This window comes from Coregonus lavaretus, assembly GCF_964263955.1.
Source record: "Coregonus lavaretus genome assembly, contig: HAP1_SCAFFOLD_488, whole genome shotgun sequence".
Taxonomy (NCBI): Eukaryota; Metazoa; Chordata; class Actinopteri; order Salmoniformes; family Salmonidae; genus Coregonus; species Coregonus lavaretus.
This window is the reverse complement of record NW_028156813.1, coordinates 202,949-223,224: the sequence shown is the minus strand read 5'-3', so window position 1 is coordinate 223,224 and position 20,276 is coordinate 202,949. Positions and strand designations below refer to the sequence as shown.

General features: G+C 41.0%; 1 protein-coding gene across 1 annotated transcript; it reads right to left on the bottom strand.

Annotated features, from left to right (window-relative positions):
- Positions 1 to 4,381: 4,381 nt before the first annotated feature.
- On the bottom strand, positions 4,382 to 18,443 carry LOC311119672 (uncharacterized protein). Its single transcript, XM_084194340.1, has 5 exons — positions 17,654 to 18,443; positions 16,409 to 16,506; positions 16,101 to 16,278; positions 11,167 to 11,289; positions 4,382 to 6,003 (listed from the first exon to the last, which is right to left on the bottom strand). Exons 1-5 carry the CDS (start codon positions 18,177 to 18,179, stop codon positions 5,102 to 5,104), a joined length of 1,827 nt encoding a protein of 608 aa, XP_084050466.1. The 5' UTR covers positions 18,180 to 18,443; the 3' UTR covers positions 4,382 to 5,101.
- Positions 18,444 to 20,276: the final 1,833 nt, after the last annotated feature.

Below are 20,276 nucleotides of genomic sequence, written 5' to 3'. Positions count from 1 at the left end.
TGTTGGCATTTCCTGCCTAAGTTTGCCCACTTTGCCAATTAAGTAATCATTAAAATAATTGGCAACATCAAATGGTTTTGTGATGAATAAGCCATCTGATTCGATGAAAGGTGGAGTTGAATGTCATTCTACCCATATTTCAGTTAAAGTGCTCCAAATCTGTTTTCCATCATTCTTTATATCATTGATCTTGGCTTCATAATACAGTTTCTTCTTCTTTTTGTTGAGTTTAGTCACATAATCTCTCAATTTGCAGTAAGACAGCCAGACTTATTAGCCACTCCTTTTGCCCCGTCTCTTTCAACCGTACAGTTTTTCAATTCCTCATCAATCCACGCAGCCTTAACAGTTCTAAGTCTCCTGAGTGGCGCAGTGGTCTAAGACACTGCATCGCAGTGTTAACTGTGTCACTAGAGATCCTGGTTCGAATCCAGGCTCTGTCGCAGCCGGCCGCGACCGGGAGACTCATGGGCGGCGCACAATTGGCCCAGCGTCGTCCAGGGTAGGGGAGGGAATGGCCGGCAGGGATGTTGATAGAGCATGGCGTTTGCAACGCCAGGGTTGTGGGTTCGATTCCCACGGGGGGCCAGTATAAAAAAAAAAAAAAAAAAAATGTATTCACTAACTGTAAGTCGCTCTGGATAAGAGCGTCTGCTAAATGACTAAAATGTCTAACAGTCAGTAACCAAACAGGTGCATGTTTATCAATAATTAAAATAAACTCTGCTATAATAAACCCTGTTATAATGAACCCTGTTATGACTTTTCATTTACAGGGGATCTGCACTAAAAAGCTGAGGCTGGAGAAATAGAACCACTCTCAAATTCACAGAGCTATGGATGCAAATTCACAGAGCTATGGATGCAAGATGATATTTTAAATTCTAGTTTATCCATGTTTTCAGGCGAACAGTGTTTACAATGTTTACAAACCAATGGAGTTAAACAGGTTGGTTTCTGATGGGGTATGGCAGTTGGCAGTTGAACTAAGCTCATTAGGCATGCATACGTTTATATTCTTAAAAAGAGTCAATGGGTACATAAATCATTAATTTAAAAGTTTGAAATTGGATGTAGCAAATTGCTTATTTCCCCTTTAAAGTCGCTCAGAAAAAAACAAGCTCTTGTAGTGTATTGACAATATGATGGTGTTAAATGTTGTTTAAATGGAACTGAAAGAAGGTTGATTGTTGCTATCAAGAGGGAAGGTTTTAGCGTGACGTCACCTATGACAGACAGGAAGTGGGTTGTAAGATACAGGGATTGAACAGTAGAGGGAGCCAGTCAACTCTTGGGCTATATAAAGGGGGGAGCAACGACGGAGTGTTAGAATACAGCAAGATTTATTTGGGTCTGGTTCTCCGGACATTGTGTCCGTACTTACCTGGTTTGAATAAAGGCCTTTGAACACGATACAGCCTAAGCAGACTCCTTGATTGACAGTAACACCGACGAATAACCTACACTACACTCTGACTAGGAACAATTATATTTCAATGGTTCAACTCTTATTTCCAATTCGGAAATCTTTCTACATCTCCGACTTTCCGACCTGAAAATCACTGATGTCATGATTTGACCTCTTCCCCCCCCAGTTTACCTGTTTAATGGACGCAAATCACTGTCACCACGCACTCCTGAGGCTATATGCTATCAATTTCTATGGAGGGCTTCACGTGTTATGGTTAAAAGCAGGTATTGAACTTGAGGGCGTGTGTGACGATGTAGTTCTAACCCTTGTTATAGCAAATGGCAAAAAGCATCGGCTACCCGTTGTTGGCTCATAAATGGTGATAAAAAAAACACAATGATCCACGGTGCAAGTATCATTATCCCACAGAAAATATGGTTGTTTTAAATGATCCGGAATTTGAGTGGTTGGTTATGCTTATAAACATGTTCAGGAGTGGGGAATTGCATTGAATCAGGCTATTCGTTTCAGTGCAGTTGCGTTCTTCCCCATAACCTATAGCCTAAACCGAACCCTTACAACTAAATATTGCAGTTTTTGAAACTGCTGTAAAAGTGCAGTAACGGCAGTCGACTGTGGTATTTTGGACGCAGTAATTGCAGTTATACTGCTCTCTGATTGCATTTTTTTTTCTGTAAGGGAACCCGAACACGTCCCAGCCTATTTTGATCATAGATCAAGAATGAACAATTCGGCTAGCTTATATTTATTCTGGATTTGACCATTTATAGCCCGACTTCTAGGATCTTTTGACTTCTCCCCGCGGCTGTTTGTTATGTTTCCGATTGGGATAAATGTAGTCATATGAATACGTTCAGAATGTTGTCCTGTTAATTTGAAAAGACTAACCATTGTGATTAATGATATTTACTATCTTCTGCTTTTTATGAATAAACATGAATCGGTAAAAAAAATAATAATTGGTTTCGAGGTTCCGCATTTGTCCTTTGAATGTTCCTTTGTTTTTCATAAATGACTACTGCTTTATACCCGAACACGTTTTTAAAGTTCCCCCGAGGCTTATTCCTTGTAAAGATCGGGCTATGCATATTGAGTATAATACAAACAGATGTCTAGACCAGAAGGAGGGAATGATGTGAGGCGAAAACGCACTATAGGCAAGTCTCTGTCTCCAGACAAATAGTGCGCATGTATTGTGACGTAGCGTGAGTTGTTTAGGCCACCTTTTGTTTGTTCATGTTGATCAATTCCCCGTTGTATCATCACCGGTCAATGTTCACCGTTAATTTCTGTCTTTTATCATCTACAAGGTTTATTTACGATTCATTTGTGTTAACGCAATTCAAACTGCTATACTTGATGAACAACTTTTGTTTTATTTCATACCATTTACGAGTTTTGTCAATTTCTAAATTGTTGTGTACAAAACAAAAATCAACCAGCATTTACATATTTCTTTTTCAGCTACATTACTCTCATCATTGACATCAATTTTAATCAGCAATGACAAGAGAGAAACTAGAAGAAACCCGCACACTGCTCCTGATAGAATCACTGCTCTTTATTATCTTTACGTATCCGCCTCGAGGCCTTCGTCAGAGCTTCTGTGAGTGTTTTGAATTTACACATTTATGTAGACGTTGCTCCACCCACATCCGTTCAATGCATTTTTTTACATTTTAGTCATTTTAGCAGACGCTCTTATCCAGAGCGACTTACAGTTAGTGATTACATTATTTATTTTTTATACTGGCCCCCCGTGGGAATTGAACACACAACCCTGGCGTTGCAAACGCCATGCTCTATCAACTGAGCTACATCCCTGCCGGCCATTCCCTCCCCTACCCTGGACGACGCTGGGCCAATTGTGCGCCGCCCATGAGTCTCCCGGTCGCGGCCGGCTGCGACAGAGCCTGGATTCGAACCAGGATCTCTAGTGGCACAGTTAGCACTGCGATGCAGTGCCTTAGACCACTGCACCACTGCGCCACCCAATGCATCCAATGGGGTTGAAGTCGAGGGAAAATAAACAAGTAAATATAAGTATTCTACTGAAGTGTGTACATAAAACGTATTAAAACACGTATGTAAAACAACAACGAGCACATCGACCTATCAAGTTAGTTTTCATAACTCATTGGGTACAGTGCAAGAAGAAACATCAGAGTAGTCTGAAGTGGCCGCATTAGTTCACGTTCTCATTTACAACATAACATGCATGGACATTTCATCATTTAGACCTTTAGGGAATAATGTCTGGAGGGTGAAAATCCCAAAACATGCTCTTTTACTCAAGAGTTCTTTATATCGCCTCGTTTGTCTGATATCTTGACTTTCTCTTTGACACTAAATCTAAAAAGGTAGAAATGTGATGTTTTTGGTCATTATAATGTCACTTGATAATCCCTGTCGTTTCTTCCGGTTGAACTTTTATGTTCACGAATTCTCTGGTTTGAGAGAACGAGAGGTTTTACCTACATCCCACAGCCCACATGGACATTTAATCATGGAGATGACATGGGTGGAGGAGCACCTAATAATGCCATTTATTTGGAACTGTTTTCCTTTCCGTGGGTGGCATATTGTTGCACTGTGCGCAGCCTCTGCATTTATAGCTGCCGTTCGGAAGAGGCCGTAAACGAGCCTGGCTCATTTTGGCAGTTGGCATCGACCAACATGTCGCGTAAATTGCGACCTCTCCTTTGTACAATAAGCTGGCAGAGCTGGGTCCGATGATAAAACATGCCAGTGTTTCTTGACAGCAGCCTCTGCCCGCTAGATTATACGTCACAATGGCAGCATTGCCTGAAAGACCCACATCGCCACCTGCTGACTGCAGTTAGTAATAACGTCAGGTCAAATCTTTATTTTATTTTCAAACAAAACGTTTGTTTTTCATGCATTTTATTAAAATAAATAAAATATATGTAAAAGTACAAAGAGAATCATGTGTTGATCATTACAGATTTTTAATGAGTGAGTATTTTAAACATAAGGTTACAACAATATCAAGATATGCAGTTGGGTCTATACTGTGCCTACATTGTGTAACGATACATCATGTAGATGTACAGTATCAGTCAATGTATGGACACACCTATTCATTCAAGGGTTTTTCTTCATTTTTACTATTTTATACATTGTTGAATAATGGTGAAGACATCAACAATATGAAAAAACACATATCGAATCATGTAGTAACCAAAAAGTGTTAAACAAATCAATATATCTTTTATATTTACATTCTTCAAAATGGCCACCCTTTGCCTTGATGACAGCTTGGCATTCTCTCAACCAGCTTCATGAGGAATTATTTTCCAACAGTCTTGAAGGAGTTCCCACATATGCTGAGCACTTGTTGGCTTTGTTTCCTTCACTCTGCGGTCCAACTCATCCCAAACCATCTCAATAGAGGTTCAGGTCGAGTGATTGTGGAGGCCAGGTCATCTGATGCAGCACTCCATCACTCTACTTCAGTACGGAAAACACTGGAAAGTCAATACACAAGACACATTCAGAGTCTCTACGGCCTACTGATCCACCATGTATTGGACCTACATCTGTCCTATGTCCTACTGTTCAGCCTACATCTGTCCTATGTCCTACTGTTCAGCCTACATCTGTCCTATGTCCTACTGTTCAGCCTACATCTGTCCTATGTCCCACTGTTCAGCAGCCTACATCCTTATCTCCTGTGTGCGTCCTCTCATGTCTTCTCATGTGACCTAACCAGGCAAAACTCTTTTCACATTGGGAGCAGTGGTACGGCTTCTCCCCTGTGTGTATTCTCTCATGCTGTTTCAGGTGACTTAACTGGGTAAAACTCTTTCCACACCGGGAGCAGTGATGAGGCTTCTCTCCTGTGTGTATTCTCTCATGTATTTTCAGGTACCCTAACCAGGCAAAACTCTTTTCACATTGGGAGCAGTGGTAGCACTTCTCCCATGTGTGTATTCTCTCATGCACTTTCAGGTGTCCTAACTGGGTAAAACTCTTTCCACACTGGGAGCAGTGATGAGGCTTATCTCCTGTGTGTATTCTCTCATGTATTTTTAGGCTCCCTAACTGGGTAAAACTCTTTCTACACTGGGAGCATTGGAAAGGCTTCTCCCCTGTGTGTATTGTCTCATGTCGTTTCAGGTCCCCTAACTGGTTAAAACCCTTTCCACACTGGGAGCAGTGATGAGGCTTCTCCCCTGTGTGTATTGTCTCATGTCGTTTGAGGTCCCCTAACTGGTTAAAATCCTTTCCACAGTGGGAGCAGTGATGAGGCTTTTCCCCTGTGTGTATTCTCCCATGCACTTTCAGGTGTCCTAACTGGGTAAAACTCTTTCCACACTGGGAGCAGTGATGAGGCTTTTCCCCTGTGTGTATCCTCTCATGTATTTTCAGGCTCGCTAACAAGGAAAAACTCTTTCCACACTGGGAGCAGTGATGAGGCTTCTCCCCTGTGTGTATTCTCTCATGTCGTTTCAGGTCCCCTAACTGATTAAAACCTTTTCCACAGTGGGTGCAGTGGAATCGTCTTGCTGGTTTGGACGTCTCTGGTTCCTCTGAATCTGGTCTTTCTCCTGCCAAAGACAGAGCGTTTATTTAAACAGAGACCTGAATGAAACCTCCACAACTCTGCATATTGGTTATTGATTTGGACACGTTAAAACTGTGTTTTGACATTGGGCTATCCCACCTTGCAAAATGTTGTTGAAAAGAAGACTATGCTCGAGGTCCAATCTATGTTCGGTTTTGGTTGAAAGTGAAAGTTGAAGAGATTTCTCAGGTCGTTGTTTCAACGACTTGAAAACAACTTCATTCAACGTACTTGCAGCCTATAAACATTGACGCAGCGTCTATGAACAATTTTATTAACAATCTTACATCACTCCAGTATTTCTTGACAATATTCAAGTGCTAATTGTCTTTATTCCACTACTGAAGAAGCATGACTCAAATCACCTACTCATATTTCAAACATCCAGCCTGACAAAATATACATTTGTAATTATTCCATGCCTCCCTATTGGAAATGAATTATTGCCAATACATACAGTGGGGAAAAAAATTATTTAGTCAGCCACCAATTGTGCAAGTTCTCCCACTTAAAAAGATGAGAGAGGCCTGTAATTATAAATAGGTACACGTCAACTATGACAGACAAAATTAGAAAAAAATCCAGAAAATCACATTGTAGGATTTTTAATGAATTTATTTGCAAATTATGGTGGAAAATAAGTATTTGGTCACCTACAAACAAGCAAGATTTCTGGCTCTCACAGACCACGAAGGTCGAGAGCCGCACTGCTTCTTGACACAATGCTCGCTTAACCCGGAAGCCAGCAGCACCAATGTGTCGGAGGAAACACCGTACTGTTGCGCCCGGCCTGCCACAGGAGTAGCTAGAGCGCAATGGGACAAGGACAAACCCAGGCCGGCCAAACCCTCCCCTGAGCCGGACGACGCTGGGCCAACTGGGCACCGCATCATGGGTCTCCCGGTTCACGGCCGGCTGGGATCTAACCAGGATCTGTGGTGACGCCTTAGAACGCTGCATGCTTTTGAGCACTACTGAAAAAGTACTATTTACATGTGAAAGACGAAATGCTGCATTTACTACAGGCCTATTGTTTACCTTTGTGTTGGGGACACTTTGATATCTTGATACTATGCAGCTGTTTAAAGGGCAAAATCCACAGATGAAACAATAACAAAACGGTCGACCCTGCCTCTGTTTTGGTAAACAGCTGAGGGATGGGAGAAATGTAATGTAAGATGAATAGACAGAGCTATGGATGCAAGGACTGACCATCCATGATATCAACATTATTGTTTTAAACATGTTATGAGGCTATATAGTGTTTGTTTACATTTACAATGTTTACAAACATTGGAGAAAAACAAGCTTACATTTTGGGTTCTCATGGAGTGTAACAGTTGAACTCATGAGGCATTTAGAAGTTATATTCTTCAAGAATCAATGGATGGATGGATGATAATAGTAGAGAGAGTGATTTATTTAAGCTTTTATTTCTTTCATCACATTCCCAGTGGGTCAGAAGTTTATATACACTCAATTAGTTTTTTGGTAGCATTGCCTTTAAAATGGTTTAACTTGGGTCAAACGTTTCGGGTAGCCTTCCACAAGCTTCCCACAATAAGTTGGGTGAATTTTGGCCCATTCCTCATGACAGAGCTGGTGTAACTGAGTCAGGTTTGTAGGCCTCCTTGCTCGCAAACGCTTTTTCAGTTCTGCCCACACATTTTCTATAGGATTGAGGTCAGGGCTTTGTGATGGCCACTCCAATACCTTGATTTTGTTGTCCTTAAGCCATTTTGCAACAACTTTGGAAGTATGCTTGGGGTCATTGTCCATTTGGAAGAACCATTTGTGACCAAGCTTTAACTTTCTTACTGATGTCTTGAGATGTTGCTTCAATATATCCACATAATTTTCCTTCCTCATGATACCATCTGTTTTGTGAAGTGCACCAGTCCCTCCTGCAGCAAAGCACCCCCACAGCATGATGCTGCCACCCCCGTGTTTCACGGTTGGGATGGTGTTCTTCGGCTTGCAGGCTCCCCCATTTTCCTCCAAACATAACGATGGTCATTATGGCCAAACAGTTCTGTTTTTTGTTTTATCAGACCAGAGGACATTTCTCCAAAAAGTAAGATTTTTGTCCCCACGTGCAGTTGCAAACCGTAGTCTGGCTTTTTTATGGCGGTTTTGGAGCAGAGGCTTCTTCCTTGCTGAGCGGCCTTTCAGGTTATGTCGATATAGGACTAGTTTTACTGTGGATATAGATACTTTTGTACCTGTTTCCTCCAGCATCTTCACAAGGTCCTTTGTTGTTGTTCTGGGATTGATTTGCACTTTTCGCACTAAAGTACGTTAATCTCTAGGAGATAAAAAGCGTCTCCTTCCTGAGCGGTATGACGGCTGCGTGGTCCCATGGTGTTTATACTTGTGTACTATTGTTTATACAGATGAACGTGGTACCATCAGCCATTTGGAAATTGCTCCCAAGGATGAACCAGACTTGTGGAGGTCTACCATTTATTTTCTGAGGTCTTGGCTGATTTCTTTTCATTTTCCCATGATGTCAAGCAAAGAGGCACTTAGTTTGAAAGTAGGCCTTGAAATACATCCATAGGTACATCTCCAAATTGACACAAATTATGTCAATTAGCCTATTAGAAGCTTCTAAAGCCATGACATCATTTTCTGGAATTTTCCAAGCTGTTTAAAGGCACAGTCAACTTAGTGCATGTAAACTTCTGACCCACTGGAATTGTGATACAAATGAATTATAGGTGAAATAATCTGTCTGTAAACAATTGTTGGAAAAATGACTTGTGTCATGTACAAAGTAGATGTCCTAACCGACTTGCCAAAACTATAGTTTGTTAACAAGAAATGTGTGGAGTGGTTGAAAAACGAGTTTTAATGACTCCAACCTAAGTGTATTTAAACTTCTGACTTCAACTGTATATATATATACACACACACACTACCGGGCAAACATTTTAGAACATTTTCATATACAGTACCAGTCAAAAGTTTTAGAACACCTACTCATTTAAGGTTTTTCTTTATTTTTACTATTTTCTACATTGTAGAATAATAGTGAAGACATCAAAACTATGAAATAACATATATGGAATCATGTATTAACCAAAAAAGTGTTAAATCAAAATATATTTGAGATTCTTCAAAGTAGCCACCCTTTGCCTTGATGACAGCTTTGCACACTCTTGGCATTCTTTCAACAGGTATTTCAATGCATTTCAATTAACAGGTGTGCCTTCTTAAAAGTTCATTTGTGGAATTTCTTTCCTTCTTAATGCGTTTCAGCCAATCAGTTGTGTTGTGACAAGGTAAGGGGGGATATACAGAAGATAGCCCTATTTAGTAAAATACCAAGTCCATACTATGGCAAGAACAGCTCAAATAAGCAAAGAGAAATGACAAGTCCATCATTACTTTAAGACATGAAGGTCAGTCAATACGGAACATTTCAACAACTTAAAGGAAAATAGAATAATCAGAACAGTTGTCAGTCCAAAACAACAGTCAGAACAAAGCCTCTGTATTCTCTCATGTCATCTCAGGTCCTCTAACACTACACAGCCCATTCAAATCAGAAAAACTTGATGATGAGTTGGTTAACTGAATAAGTTGTGCTCTACGGCCTACTGATCCAACATGTATTGGACCTACATCTGTCCTATGTCCTACTGTTCAGTATCCTACATCTGTCCTAAGTCCTACTGTTCAGTATCCTACATCTGTCCTAAGTCCTACTGTTCAGTATCCTACATCTGTCCTATGTCCTACTGTTCAGTATCCTACATCTGTCCTATGTCCCACTGTTCAGCCTACATCTGTCCTATGTCCTACTGTTCAGTATCCTACATCTGTCCTATGTCCTACTGTTCAGTATCCTACATCTGTCCTATGTCCTACTGTTCAGTATCCTACATCTGTCCTATGTCCTACTGTTCAGTATCCTACATCTGTCCTATGTCCTACTGTTCACCAGCCTACATCTGTCCTATGTCCTACTGTTCAGTATCCTACATCTGTCCTATGTCCTACTGTTCAGTATCCTACATCTGTCCTATGTCCTACTGTTCAGTATCCTACATCTGTCCTATGTCCTACTGTTCAGTATCCTGCATCTGTCCTATGTCCTACTGTTCAGTATCCTACATCTGTCCTATGTCCTACTGTTCAGCCTACATCTGTCCTATGTCCTACTTTTCAGTATCCTACATCTGTCCTATGTCCCACTGTTCAGCAGCCTACATCTGTCCTATGTCCTACTGTTCCGTATCCTACATCTGTCCTATGTCCTACTGTTCAGTATCCTACATCTGTCCTATGTCCTACTGTTCAGTATCCTACATCTGTCCTATGTCCTACTGTTCAGCATCCTAAATATGTCCTATGTCCTACTGTTCACCAGCATACATCCTTATGTCCTGTGTGTATTCTCATGTCTTCTCAGGTGACCTAACTGGTAAAAAACTATTTCCACACTGGGAGCAGTAATGAGGCTTCTCTCCTGTATGCGTCCTCTCATGTCTTCTCAGGTTAGCTAACCAGGCAAAACTCTTTTCACATTGGGAGCAGTGGTAGGGCTTCTCCCCTGTGTGTATTCTCTCATGCTCTTTCAGTTGTCCTTTCAGGTTAAAACTCTTTCCACACTGGGAGCAGTGATGAGGCTTCTCTCCTGTGTGTATTCTCTCATGTATTTTCAGGCTCGCTAACTGGGTAAAACTCTTTCCACACTGGGAGCATTGGAAAGGCTTCTCCCCTGTGTGTATTCTCTCATGCTCTTTCAGGTATTCTTTCCGGTTAAAACTCTTTCCACACTGGGAGCAGTGATGAGGCTTTTCCACTGTGTGTATTATCTCATGCACTTTCAGGTGTCCTAACTGGGAAAAAATACTTCCACACTGGGAGCATTGGAAAGGCTTCTCCCCTGTGTGTATTCTCTCATGCCCTTTCAGGTGTTCTTTCCGGTTAAAACCCTTTCCACACTGGGAGCAGTGATAAGGCTTTTCCCCTGTGTGTATTCTCACATGCACTTTCAGGTGTCCTAACTGGGTAAAACTCTTTCCACACTGGGAGCAGTGATGAGGCTTATCTCCTGTGTGTGTCCTCTCATGTCTTTTCAGGTTCGCTATCAAGGAAAAACTCTTTCCACACCGGGAGCATTGGAAAGGCTTCTCACCTGTGTGTATTCTCTCATGTTGTTTCAGGACCCTTAACTGATTAAAACCTTTTCCACAGTGGGAGCAGTGGAATCGTCTTGCTGGTTTGGACGTCTCTGCTTCCTCTGAGTCTGGTCTTTCTCCTGCCAAAGACAGAGCGTTTATTTAAACAGAGACCTGAATGAAACCTCCACAACGTCTTGCTAGGAGGTTTAATCCAAATCAGATCCCTCAATAACCCGAGGCCAGTTTACAAAAAAAATTCACATTTAAAATAATCTTGGCAGGGTTGATTGGTTGGGTTACTTTCTAAATGTAATCCGTTACAGTTGCTAGTTACAGTGGGGAAAAAAAGTATTTAGTCAGCCACCAATTGTGCAAGTTCTCCCACTTAAAAAGATGAGAGAGGCCTGTGATTTTCATCATAGGTACATCAGCTATGACAGACAAAATGAGAAAATCCAGAAAATCACATTGTAGGATTATTAATGAATTTATTTGCAAATTATGGTGGAAAATAAGTATTTGGTCAATTACAAAAGTTTCTCAATACATTGTTATATACCCTTTGTTGGCAATGACACAGGTCAAACGTTTTCTGTAAGTCTTCACAAGGTTTTAACACACTGTTGCTGGTATTTTGGCCCATTCCTCCATGCAGATCTCCTCTAGAGCAGCGATGTTTTGGGGCTGTCGCTGGGCAACACAGACTTTCAACTCCCTCCAAAGATTTTCTATGGGGTTGAGATCTGGAGACTGGCTAGGCCACTCCAGGACCTTGAAATGCTTCTTACGAAGCCACTCCTTCGTTGCCCGGGCGGTGTGTTTGGGATCATTGTCATGCTGAAAGACCCAGCCACGTTTCATCTTCAATGCCCTTGCTGATGGAAGGAGGTTTTCACTCTTTGGATGCAATTCAGCATTCTTTGTCCTCCAAACACGACGACTTGAGTTTTTACCAAAAAGTTATATTTTGGTTTCATCTGACCATATGACATTCTCCCAATCCTCTTCTGGATCATCCAAATGCACTCTAGCAAACTTCAGACGGGCCTGGACATGTACTGGCTTAAGCAGGGGGACACGTCTGGCACAGCAGGATTTGAGTCCCTGGCGGTGTAGTGTGTTACTGATGGTAGGCTTTGTTACTTTGGTCCAAGCTCTCTGCAGGTCATTCACTAGGTCCCCCCGTGTGGTTCTGGGATTTTTGCTCACTGTTCTTGTGATCATTTTGACCCCACGGGGTGAGATCTTGCATGGAGCCCCAGATCAAGGGAGATTATCAGTGGTCTTGTATGTCTTCCATTTCCTAATAATTGCTCCCACAGTTGATTTCTTCAAACCAAGCTGCTTACCTATTGCAGATTCAGTCTTCCCAGCCTGGTGCAGGTCTACAATTTAGTTTCTGGTGTCCTTTGACATCTCTTTGGTCTTGGCCATAGTGGAGTTTGTAGTGTGACTGTTTGAGGTTGTGGACAGGTGTCTTTTATACTGATAACAAGTTCAAACAGGTTCCATTAATACAGGTAACGAGTGGAGGACAGAGGAGCCTCTTAAAGAAGAAGTTACAGGTCTGTGAGAGCCAGAAATCTTGCTTGTTTGTAGGTGACCAAATACTTATTTTCCACAATAATATGCAAATAAATTCATTAAAAATCCTACAATGTGATTTTCTGGAGAAAGAAAAATCTAAATTTGTCTGTCATAGTTGACGTGTAACTATGATGAAAATTACAGGCCTCTCTCATCTTTTTAAGTGGGAGAACTTGCACAATTGGTGGCTGACTAAATCCTTTCCCCCCCACTGTACCTGTCAAACAGTGTAATCAGTAAAGTAATATTCCATTCCATCAGCAGACTATATGATCTATAATATCAAAAGCCGCACTGAAGTCTAACAAAACAGCCCCCACAATCTTTTTAACATCAATTTCTCTCAGCCAATCATCAGTCATTTGTGTAAGTGCTGTGCTTGTTGAATGCCCTTCCCTATAAGTGTGCTGAAAAGTCTGTTGTCAATTTGCTTACTGTAAAATAGCATTTTATCTGGCCAAACACAACTTTCCCCAAAACGTTACTAAGGGTTGGTAACAGGCTGATTGGTCGGCTATTTGAGCCAGTAAAGGGGGCTTTACTATTCTTTGGTAGCGGAATGACTTTTGCTTCCCTCCAGGCCTGAGGGCACACACTTCTAGTAGGCTTAGATAGAAGATATGGCAAATAGGAGTGGCAATATTTATTAGACCTAATTGATAAATAGACTAGTCAGTATAGGATCCATTTATTAGACCTAATGGATCAATAGACTAGTCAGTATAGGATACATTTATTAGATCTAATGGATAAATAGACTAGTCAGTATAGGATACATTTATTAGACCTAATGGATAAATAGACTAGTCAGTATAGGATACATTTATTAGACCTAATTGATAAATAGACTAGTCAGTATAGGATCCATTTATTAGACCTAATGGATAAATAGACTAGTCAGTATAGGATACATTTATTAGACCTAATGGATAAATAGACTAGTCAGTATAGGATACATTTATTAGACCTAATGGATAAATAGACTAGTCAGAATAGGATACATTTATTAGACCTAATGGATAAATAGACTAGTCAGTATAGGATCCATTTATTAGACCTAATGGATAAATAGACTAGTATAGGATCCATTTATTAGACCTAATGGATAAATAGACTAGTCAGTATAGGATCCATTTATTAGACCTAATGGATAAATAGACTAGTCAGTATAGGATACATGTATTAGACCTAATGGATAAATAGACTAGTCAGTATAGGATCCATTTATTAGACCTAATGGATAAATAGACTAGTATAGGATACATTTATTAGACCTAATGGATAAATAGACTAGTCAGTATAGGATACATTTATTAGACCTAATGGATAAATAGACTAGTCAGTATAGGATCCATTTATTAGACCTAATGGATAAATAGACTAGTATAGGATCCATTTATTAGACCTAATGGATAAATTGACTAGTCAGTATAGGATCCATTTATTAGACCTAATGGATAAATAGACTAGTCAGTATAGGATACATTTATTAGACCTAATGGATAAATAGACTAGTATAGGATACACTTTAAATGTACATTATTGTTATTTGATAGGCTACTAGACCTAAAGAGGCATTCTGCAGTTCAAACAACAAAAAAGGTGTCACCCTGCCACTGTTTTGGTATACAGCTGAGGGATGGGGTCAAACATTAAATACACTACATGACCCAAATGATGTGGCCACCTGCTCATCGAAAAATATAATTCCAAAATCATGGGCGTTAATATGGAGTTGGTCCCTCCTTTGCTGCTATAACAGCCTCCACTCTTCTGGGAAGGCTTTCCACTGGATGTTGAACATTGGTGTGGGGACTTGCATCCATTCAGCCACAATAGCATTAGTGAGGTCGGGCACTGATGTTGGGCGATTAGGCCTGGCTCGCAGTCGGCGTTCCAATTCATCCCAAAGGTGTTCGATGGGGTTGAGATCAGGGCTCTGTCCAGGCCAGTCAAGTTCTTCCACACCAATCTCAACAAATAATTTCTTCATGAACCTCGCTTTGTGCACAGGGGCATTGTCATGCTGAAACAGGAAAGGGCCTTCCCCAAACTGTTGCCACAACGTTGGGAGCACAGAATCGTTTAGAATGTCATTGTACGCTGTAGCGTTAAGATTTCCCTTCACTGGAACTAAGGGGCCTAGCCCGAACCATGACAAACAGCCCCAGACCATTATTCCTCATCCACCAAACTTTACAGTTGGCACTACGGTAGCGTTCTCCTATAGCCACCTCCTATTTGTACTGGACTCCAAGTGCATCCTCAAATCAACCAATCACTCTAATCTTAATTCCAAGCCTTAGACGTCCACAGACTAACCCATATTTCCCAGTATAATACAACTTTACTATTTCCTTCGGGCAATACATCCTTCACCACTGAACAAAAATATAAACGCAACATGCAACAATTTCAAAGATTTTACTGAGTTCCAGTTCATATAAGGAAACCAGTCAGTACCTGGTGTGACCATTTGCCTCATGCAGCGTTACACCTTCACATAGAGTTGATCAGGCTGTTGATTGTGGCCTGTGGAATGTTTTCCCACTCGAGCTGTTGCATATTGGCGGAAACTGGAACACGCTGTCGTACACGTCATTACAGAGCATCCCAAACATGCTCAATGGGTGACATGTCTGGTGAATATGCAGGCCATGGAAAAAACTGGGACAGTTTCAGCTTCCAGGAATTGAGTACAGATCCTTGCGACATGGGGCCGTGCATTATCCTGCTGAAACATGAGGTGATGGCGGTGGATGAATGGCACGACAATGGGCCTCAGGATCTCGTCACATTATGAATAGTATAGCACATTAGTGTGATGTTATTGGTCCGTTTTAAAGGCCAATTCCAGACCTGAATAGTATAGGGTGCTTCATTATTCGTCCCTTCCAGGGGAACTTTCAATTATTTAGAACAGCCATGGAGTGGTCTTGGTGTCTGGGAATAGTTGGTTATCAATGTAATACCATAACCATCCTTCACCACACTCTCTGGATTTACTCTGCTGGTTGTCCTGCTAACAGATACCAGTATATATTCATGTCAACTAACAGAACTCTGCTGGTTGTCCTGGTAACAGATACCAGTGTATCTTCATGTCAACTAACAGAACTCTGCTGGTTGTCCTGGTAACAGATACCAGTATATATTCATGTCAACTAACAGAACTCTGCTGGTTGTCCTGGTAACAGATACCAGTGTATCTTCATGTCAACTAACAGAACTCTGCTGGTTGTCCTGGTAACAGATAACAGTATATATTCATGTCAACTAACAGAACTCTGCTGGTTGTCCTGGTAACAGATACCAGTGGGCAGATCTATTTTATTTGTTCAAACTAAACTACAGCACTTACTTTGATGAGTCAAATCTGCTCCTTTCTTCTCTTCTCCTCCTCTCACAGTTCCACTCAGCCCCGTTGTTTTCCTGCAGTCCACCAGCCGCACAGACAACCTCTTCAGACCCAGCAGTAAGGTGCTACTGGGAGAGGTACGACACAGGGACTCTGGGAGGGCGGAAGGGCTAGCGTTGTCCTGGTAACCATATAGAGGGGACACAGACACATATCATTATGGATGCTGATGTCACTGTTGTCATAAAGTACTTTACAGAAACCCAGACACCGTTAGAGCAAGCTGTATGCTAGACCAGACCAAGCTGTACCATCTGGTGTTCTGATCTGGAGAGACTCTTCTCTGCCTCGTCAGCATCAGGATGTTGTTGAGGCTCCCCAGAGGATACATGATAGTCATGTCTCCCTCCTGTGTGAACGAGAACATCAAACAGATGGTAAACATGTGACCTCAGGGTCTAAAAAGTGCCTAAAATGTCTAGTTTCATCCTGATAAACAATATAGATATTGATATAAATGTAAAAAGCATGTCAAACATCCTTCCTCCAAATGAAGTTTCTATGTTGTTTTTGGGCTGTCCTGGCGTGGAATCGCCTAATAATAATATTATAATAATATGCCATTTAGCAGACGCTTTTATCCAAAGCGACTTACAGTCATGTGTGCATACATTTTTACGTATGGGTGGTCCCGGGGATCGAACCCACTACCCTGGGCGTTACAAGCGCCGTGCTCTACCAATTGAGCTACAGAGGCCCACGATTTGATTGGTCCTCATCTCGCAGCTCAGACACTTGATTCAGGATAAAGTGGAGTCAGCAGGTTTAGAGTTGAAGGATTTGTTGCCATAGAAACGTACAAGGCTAACAGGTAAGCAACCTTCAACGGTTATCCTGAGTTGAATTCAGAATTGACCAAAATCAGCTCACTAACTCCTCTATCCCACTACATAGAGTTAAACATGCTGTTCTGATGGGGTTGAATGGGGTTGATGACCGTTGAACTAAAGTTGTTGGGCATTTAGAAGTTATATTCGTCAAGAATCATTGGCTACAACTCTCTCTCTTATTTGGCACCAGTTTCTTGGACTTCTCCTCTGCTTTTAAACTCTTAGATGTGAAGTTCTGGTTCCCAGTTACATTTTGTGTACAAAGCGCTCCGTGAATTTCATAGGGTCCCGTGCCTCATAGCGCCAGAAAGCCCTGTCTGTCTGCTGTCTGTTTTGCATTCTCTCAGCGGACCTGACTTGAACTATCAGGTTTCAGACCCCAACATTTGCATAGGTAGTTACGTGTCACATTTTCTGGCTATCCAGAAAAATGATCAATTATCTCTTCCTCTGAGCAAGTGAGACCAGCTTGGGAGACAGCTCCCAGTGTGGAAAGATATTTACCCGCTGACTTCACAAAATGATTTTCGATGTAAATGGGATATAAAGTATCAATCAATTAAAAGTCATAAAATTCATACACCAATCACAGATTGCCCCTTTAACAATTCATACAGAACTGAACAACCTATTCGAGTGCAGAACCTTTTTTAGACAGTTACTCACTGGTGTTAATCAGATATTCTGTCTCCTCCTCTTTCACTCCCAGAACGTCTTCAACCTTCTCTTTTATTGAGATAGGTTCGTCTTTCACTATAACATCCTCTTCTTCTTTCACAATAACAGCCTCCTCTTCCTCCTTTTTTATTCTGAAAGCATCTACCTCCTCTTCTTCCACTGTGATAGCCTCTATCCCCTCATCCTCTTTCACTCCAAACGGATCTTTCTCTTCTTTCACTAAAACATCCTTCTCTTCTTTCAATGTGATATCCTCCTCCTCTTCTTTCATTCTGAAAGCTTCTACCTCCTCTTCCAGTGTTACAGCCGTTATTCCCTCTTCCACTCCAAAATGCTCCACTTCTTCTTTCAATGTGATAGCCTCCTCTTCCTCCTTTTTCATTCCGATAGCTTCTTCCTCTCCTTTCACTGTAATATCCTCCTCTTTTACGACAATGTTCATCCCCAGAGCTTCTTTCTCCGTCCAGCAGACCTCCTCTTCTTTAGCAGGAGGAGAGTAGCTTAGTGAGCTCATGGTCGGGGATGTTAGCTAGCTAGCATTAGCTGGTTAGCATTAACGACTAGCCTAGTGCCGGGCTCAATATCAATCTTAACAAGCTAACACATTTAACATCTAGCAAATGACGTTAAAGTTAAGAAGTTGATACGTAAACATAATTGTGTTTAAAACGCTGAGACTAATATACACAAGAATGAGCTTCAATGTTTCATTTTCATGTTGACTAGCAAGCTATCGAGGTGGATAAGTAGCCGTGTTGCTGTTCTTAGCATCCCGTCCACTAGATTATACGTCACGCAAGAAGCACCTGAATGACTCACATCGCCATCTGCTGACTGAATTGGGTAACGCAGTTTAACAAAAGATTCTGTCAAACGTCATAACAAATCATTTCAAAGTAAGGATTTTCCTCACTTCTTATCGGAAGAAACCGGAAACATCCGTTTTCATGGATACACAGTATCTTCAAGTTAGCTTCCTTATACCATTTTCTTCTATTCAGATTCATTAAATTTTTTACATTTTAGTCATTTAGCAGACGCTCTTATCCAGGGCGACTTACAGGAGCCATTAGGGCAGGGTTTCCCAGATTCGGTGAGTCCATACATTTTTCATACTGGCGCTTGTAACGCCAGGGTAGTGGGTTTGATTCCCGGGACCATCCATATGTACAATGTATGCATGCATGACTGTAAGTCGCTTTGGATAAAAGCGTCTGCTAATTGCCTTATATTATTATTATTGATATACCTCTTTCCACACTGGGAGCAGTGGTAAGGCATCTTCCATGTGTGTGTTACCACATGGTCTTTCCCTAACTGGGTAAATATCTTTCCACACTGGGAGCATCTACCTCCTCTTCTTTCACGGCACGAACACACAGAGAGAGCCAAGCTAACGTTAACTAGGCCATGTGAGGGAGCATTGATAACGTTTCTCTTAGGTGTGGATTCTTTCATGCTCTTTTAGTTGCCTTGACCAGGTCAATTTAAATCCAGAGTGGGAGCAGTGGTAAAACTTCACTCCAAAGTGTATTCTCTGATGTATTTTCAGAGTCCCTAACCGGGTAAAACACTTTACACACTGGGAGCATTGGAAAAGCTTCTCTCCTGAGTGTGTCCTCTCATGTGATTTTAGGCACCATGATGAGGAAAATCTCATTTCACATCGGCAGTAGTGGTAAGGCTTCTCCCTTGTGTATTATCTCATGTCTTTTCATGCTCCCTAACTCTGTAAAACTCTTTCCACACTGAGAGCATTGGAATGTTTTTTCTCCTGAGTGTGTCCTCTCATACCATGTCAGATATAGAGTTGGAATGTATTACATTAGACACCTGTACCATGTCAGATATAGAGTTGAAATGTATTACATTTTGAGTTTGCGTCCCGATATTACACTTCATATACATCACAGAACACTGAAATACTGTATAACAAAACTGTTTAACATACAAATACCAGATTTTCAGAGTTACATTCGTAAGATTTTATGAATTATGAAATTCTGAAAAATATGAATAACATTGCACCCTTGAGGCCACCAGAGAGCGATTTGGACATTTGACTGTAGGAAAGGGCTACGTGCCCCGCCTCCCTATACCTTATAGCTAAATATTAAGGACCTAATAAAACCATTGAGATTTAAATAACAAATGAACACTTAGTTTCTGATGAGTTATTTTACAACTGATATCAACACTTAGTTTCTGATGAGTTATTTTACAACTAATATCAACACTTAGTTTCTGATGAGTTATTTTACAACGGATATCAACACTTAGATTCTGATGAGTTATTTTACAACTAATATCAACACTTCGTTTCTGATGAGTTATTTTACAACTAATATCAACACTTAGATTCTGATGAGTTATTTTACAACTGATATCAGCACTTCAATTTAGGTTCTGATGAGTTCTTTTACAACTAATATCAACACATAGTTTCTGATGAGTTATTTTACAACTAATATCAACACTTAGTTTCTGATTAGTTATTTTCCTTCTGTAAGTTTCAGAAACATTGCTGTGCTGTACTATACTCTACTGTGACGGTGGGCTGGACTGTTGGTACTTAAAACGGGAGGAATGAGACAGAATATCTATCTAAACA